The sequence below is a fragment of the Neospora caninum genome, chromosome Ib, assembly GCF_000208865.1.
Source record: "Neospora caninum Liverpool complete genome, chromosome Ib".
Taxonomy (NCBI): Eukaryota; Apicomplexa; class Conoidasida; order Eucoccidiorida; family Sarcocystidae; genus Neospora; species Neospora caninum.
The window spans coordinates 364883-370416 of NC_018386.1; the positions used below are offsets into that span (position 1 = coordinate 364883).

At 56.2% G+C, this 5534-nt stretch overlaps 1 protein-coding gene across 1 annotated transcript in view; it reads left to right on the forward strand.

Moving 5' to 3' along the window:
* Window positions 1–5218, forward strand: part of NCLIV_002790 (conserved hypothetical protein) — a gene marked incomplete at both ends in the record, with an annotated part of 39292 nt that extends 34074 nt beyond the window's left edge. The window contains 7 exons of the mRNA XM_003879777.1: window positions 216–341; window positions 559–596; window positions 1059–1188; window positions 2043–2349; window positions 2741–3009; window positions 4136–4438; window positions 5042–5218. Coding sequence (XP_003879826.1) covers window positions 216–341; window positions 559–596; window positions 1059–1188; window positions 2043–2349; window positions 2741–3009; window positions 4136–4438; window positions 5042–5218 — 1350 coding nt within the window. The remainder of the gene's footprint in view (window positions 1–215; window positions 342–558; window positions 597–1058; window positions 1189–2042; window positions 2350–2740; window positions 3010–4135; window positions 4439–5041) is intronic.
* Between the last annotated feature and the right edge of the window lie 316 nt (window positions 5219–5534).

A 5534-nucleotide genomic window follows, 5' to 3' on the forward strand; every position in this document is an offset into this window, starting at 1 on the left:
AGTCGCGCAACAGCTCCACCCCAGTTGGTTCGTTTTTCCGTCTTCTAACTGCTGTCAAAACGTGGGGTGCGATGCAGAGCCCATGGAGCTCTGGTTTTGTTTGTTTCTTCGCTTCGCCGGTGCGACCAGCAGCGTGCAGTTCGCACAGGCAGGCGCGACTCCATTCGTGCACTGTCCTTCTGTTGCCTTCTTTCGGAATTTGGTGTTCGCCGCAGATTCGAAAGTTCGAGCAAGCTCCCGGACAGCCAGGCGGTGGACGGCTGACCACAATCGTTGGCGGGCCAGTGACGGGGGTTCATCTGGACAACCCCGTTGCCCTCACAGGATTCGAATCCGAAGGGGTACGTCCCCTTTCCGTCCTCCCTCGTATGCGGATGCAGAAGCTTAAGATCGTTGCCGAGTTCTAGCCGTGTGCGAGGAAATGTGTAGGGAGACGGGGAGACACAGAACTGTTTTTTCAGCAAGGCCAAACTGAGGCCGAGATATTCTAGGCGCGCTCAAGGCCGACTCCACATGCTCCGCGTTTCGCCGCCCGGGTTTGCGTGCGTTTCCCTTCAGAAAGTGTACCTCGTTGTCTACGACTCTGGGCTCGAACTGTGAGTGCCTGGCTACACAGGCGCTGGGTGATGGGGTGATCATGTCGGAGCAGAACGCGCGTGTCCACGTGTAAACAGACTCCTTGGTGATGTGCTTGCCCGCTCCAGTCTGAAGAGAACAATCGCCAGGCCGTGTCAGATGTGTATGAGCTCCGCGCACAACAATGCTATAGGCATATTTTCCGGCCTGCGATTGCTTATATCCACCTATCTGCCTGTCGTTGAGTTTCTAGAAAGGCGTATCAAAAAATGGGCGATGACGTTCGCGTCTGGCTTACCTCACGATCTCCAATACGACTACCGTTTCCCTCTTGCATCCAGGAATCCCTTTGCTCCTCTATACTTGTAGATACACATGCTTATGAATACGTGTCGTCAACGGCGTCGTACCCTGTATCTGCGCACAAGTCGTAAACTCCCAAAGTTGAATCCCAAAATGTGGCCTGTTGTCCGGCGCCTCAGGGTCATGAAGATTGACGACTCTGGACCCGCGCCAACAAAGGTGGATTTGTTTGATACATCTCTCGCTGGAGATGGGCACGCGGGCTCCCAACTCCATTCGTCTGTTGGCGGCTTGAACCTGGAAGCATCAGTACGCAAGGCGCTTTTGAGGAATCCTCAAATGCGAGCGCTTGCATGTCTCCATAATAGCTTGTGCCCTGACAGGGACAAGCAAAACGACACTCAGAGTTAATAAGGCGACTGCCTAGCGCTCGTTTGCTAATTTATGCGCCTTCATACGTACATGCAGACGCGTGTGTCATCAGTCCGTCTCTCCATCTGTCTGCCTCTCGCTCCATCCTTTGTTTGTGTGCTCTTTACCAGCAGACACGCGAAGATTCTCCACATGCCTATCTCTCCATTTGCCTGCGTTGTCGTCTGTGTTCTGATGCCACTTTGGCGGTAGCTCTCAATTCGTATCTGTGCCCGTGTAGCTATGTATATCATCTAGCCACCCATGAGGCTGTATATCACGCACTAAAGTTATTTCCATTTGTGTTCGCTTCGAAGCCGATCAAGACTCCATCGCGTACCTGTCCATGTGTGTACACCGCTCGGTATCTGTCTGTGTAGCACCCTGCTGTTTGTCCACCTGTTCAGTTCACCATCTGATGTTCCACCTACAACGCTGCCGATAACTTGTCCGTATCTCGCCCTTTCATCTCGATCTATTTACGCGTGCGGCTGCTTCGAAAAGCGGAAACGAGTACACGCTCGTGGTTCTGCGCATCCACATGCCTGCTTGCGTGCCTGTCGACTTCACGGTTCTGAAGTCTTAGCATACCGTTAACGGCCCATGCGCAGAGCAATCCATGCTACCAGCTTCGCCTGTGGGTACATCGGAGTGCACGACAACAATGCTTCGTATCCCCTTCCATGCATTTACGTGCCCAGGGGCTGCTCGTAGACAGACCTTCTTCGTCGTGCTTCTCCCCTGTGCCACAGACTGGAGACGCGGCTGCGGTCCTCTTCGGGGATCCCGCGCGACACCGCATCCGCCGCATTTTTCTAAACCCGCAGTATGAGGCACCTGCAGGCAAGAAAGTTCCATGTCCGGCAGGAACCTATTTGGACTACGATGGCGCGTATGCTGAAAGCAACTGCAAGAAGTGCCCCGCTGGGAAATATTGCCAAGGCGAAGGACTTACCCAGCCAACTGGCGACTGCGCCGGGGGATTTACCTGCGACGCCGGATCGCAGCAGCCGGAGGGCCAGCCTTGTCCGCTTGGTCACTTCTGTCCTGCTCCGTCCGGTGCGTGAGCTACGCCCAATGAGAGACAGGATACTCGAAATAGAAACTGGACATGGCACTGCACACATCCCGCGCGCAAAGACGATTGGTGTCTGTGTCCCAGTTCACCTGCTGAAAGGAGGAAGTTGTGCATGCACGTGCGCGCGGCACTCATCCCGTGGCTTCTGCGAACGCCCGACACGCGTCGAGGTCATTTCACCTGGGATACGCAAGACAGCCAAACACACGAGCAGGCAGAGACCGAACCAATTGTGCGGAAGGGGGAAGGGGCGGGGAGGGAGAAGGAAAACTAGAGAGTTGAATTGAGAAACTCACGGTCGTCAATGGGAGTGTTTGACGAGGTTTCTCGGGCACCAACTGGGTCATGTTGATTTGCCATGTGAACATGCAGTACAAGGCACGCGGCAGAACTTGGCCTTGGGGAAGTCTGTGCTGACTCCCTTCTCCTACGGACGGTCGTCGGCATCGGCTGTAACCGATGGCGACTTCTCAGAGGCTTCTTCGTGGCCTCGCCCGAGTTCCCAGTCTCAGCGAAATCCTTCCTGGCCATCCGAAGCAAGCGCGCGACTGCCTGGAGAAGACGTTTTCGTCATCGACATCGAGGATGAGTCGGCGATTGGGAGCATCGAACTTCACACCGGCCGCCCGTATGATCACGCGGTAGGCATAAAGGGACAAGGCAGGCGGAACGAAAACGCCTTTTGTGGTTCCGCGGCCGACCCGAACCTTTTGATGCGGGTGTTGTGTCCCACAAGCGCGTTGCAACCGTTCTGTGGAGATGGGCCACCTGACGACAACCTGTGCGGTTTCCTCGGAGGGTCAGGGGCGCAAAGATCTAAAACGCGAATTTGTTTTTCCGTTAACGTAAAGCAGCTCTAGCGCCACAGGTTGCATACAGTTTGCGACTGGAATTGGAATTGAATGGGGCGAGTAAGGACAAGCGAGGTTTATACATGCATGCGGATGTGAACGGTATCAAACTGTGCACTGTGCACTTCCTCTTTACCGCCTCGTGCCGACCTGTGCGGGGTCCGTGGGTCCGGCCAGGCTGTGGAGAACTTGTCGGCGTGGTACTGGGACGAAGAAGCCTTCTCATGGAAGGGGATCGGCCTGCTTGAGAAGGTGGTGGAGCTGGGCGTTCTTCGGCTAGTTCTTTCTCAGCCAGCAAAATCTCCCAAGATAGCCCTCCAAGTTACTGGCGAGCAGGATGCGCCAGTGCGGATTCGCGAGGTTGTTCTCCGGCAAGACCCCACCCACGCAGGCACGTCAAAATCCAACGTTCCGTCCTGGACACTGTGGAAAGAAACACACTATTTCACCGACCAGACGGACGGCCGTCGATCGGGGCTCCAGGGATACTCTCATCAGGAGGACGGACTGCAGCATCCCTAGGCCGCCACCCAAATTTGGAAGCGAAGCCTGGAGAGCCGCGGCCTTCCCGTTTTCGAACTGACGCACTCGTTGCCCCGGCTCCTAGCCAGCGGTGACACACCGTTTCGTCGGCTGAAGAAAGGCGGGGTGTTCCCACGCTGTTCTTCCCTCTTTGCGCTTCAGCCGACTGCGTTCCCGTGGCGTTCCCGGCTGCACGACCTCGATCCCCTCTTCTCTGGAATCTCAGTCCTGATCTGGCCCCAGACGTCTAGCGTTCCTTCCACATGACACTGAGGTTCCTCAGCGCTGTCCACTATCTACGCCGCGCGCGGAGGCGCTTCGGCCTCGGTTCAACGCGTTCTGCGTGTCGCCTCGCGTCTTGTGTTTTCTTTCGCTCGTGCTGACTGCTTCAGAGCTCCCTTCGAAGGTTCCGCAGCCGTGCACACCGGGAACGTACCAGGACGAGGAACGGCAGACCACGTGCAAGCAATGCCCAGCGGGGCACTTTTGCCTGTCGTTCAGAACGGAGCGCCCCGCGCGCTGTCCCGCAGGCTTCTATTGCCCGCCAGGAACGACAAATCCCCGAGTCTTTCCATGCCCTCTCGGGTCGTTCTCCAATCAAGAGGGTCTGACGCAAGCTGACGGCTGCCAGCCGTGCCCGGCAGGCAGATACTGCGCAACGAGGGGGTTGACGACGCCAACCGGCCTCTGTGACGCGGTACGGCAAAACGGAGTTGTACTCAAGCCGAGTGGTACTTGGAAAGAGAACCCTACGAGAGTCGAAGAGGTTCTTCATACAAATAGATATGCCTCCATCTGCACGCATAGACACCGGCTCGTGTTCAGGAGGAGGGAGAACACATTTCTGTAAAACTGTAGTCCCTTCTCGGTGCCCAGCAGTTAGAGAAAGGACAGCCTCGCGCACGCCTGGTGTCGACCCTTGAATTCGACAAGACTTGTGCGACAAGACTTCTGGGACAGCTGCCGAGAGACCAAAATTTGCAGTGCACCCTCTTGACGGGTTGCGGGAGGACAGAGGCACATGGCGCACCGTTCCGATGTCCTTTATGTCGTCTCACAGATGTGCATTTGCACGCTAACCATCCGTGTGCATGTGTGCGTGTCGTGAGACATGGTCTCGCATGCGAATGGGAGTGAGTGTGAAGGGTGTCCCGGAGTCAGAAAACCGTAATTTTGTGCGGCGCCCCGACACACTCTCGTCTTGCCGCAGTGCGCTGGAAGGTTCTCACCTCTGTCTGGGCGGTTTGTTCCTTCCCTTTTTCATCTCTGTCTGGGCTGCTTGTTCCCCGTGCGTCTCTAGGGCCATCTGTGCATCGGGAGGTCTTGGCTAGCCGCGCCGACGAGCGCCTCTCTCAATCCCGACGTCGTCGTGACGAAGGATGGGCAACTGACGCTTCTCTCAGGTTTTGGAATGCTCTGTCCAGTGGGGTTTTTCTGCGAACGAGGCGCAGTCGCACCGTCCGAATGCCCCGAGTAGGTCCAAATGACACCGGATTCTTCCCGTTTGAAAGTCTTCTTCTGCGTGGTAGGGCCATTTCGCCTCTTTGGGCTGTACAGTGCATCTGAACACGTCATACCGAGTCCCGGCTATCCGCGTCGCCTTGAGTGAAGCATCGGATGAAACCTATGGCGGTGCGTAGATCCAAATAGCCATTGCTGCATGCAATCGCATGCGGCCAAGAACCGGAAGAACAGAACCATTCGAAGTTCTTGGCCTCTTCATTTTGTGTCTCTCCCTGTCCGTCCTGGAAGCCACCTTTTCTCTTGCATCTGCCTGGCTCTTCCGCCCTTCC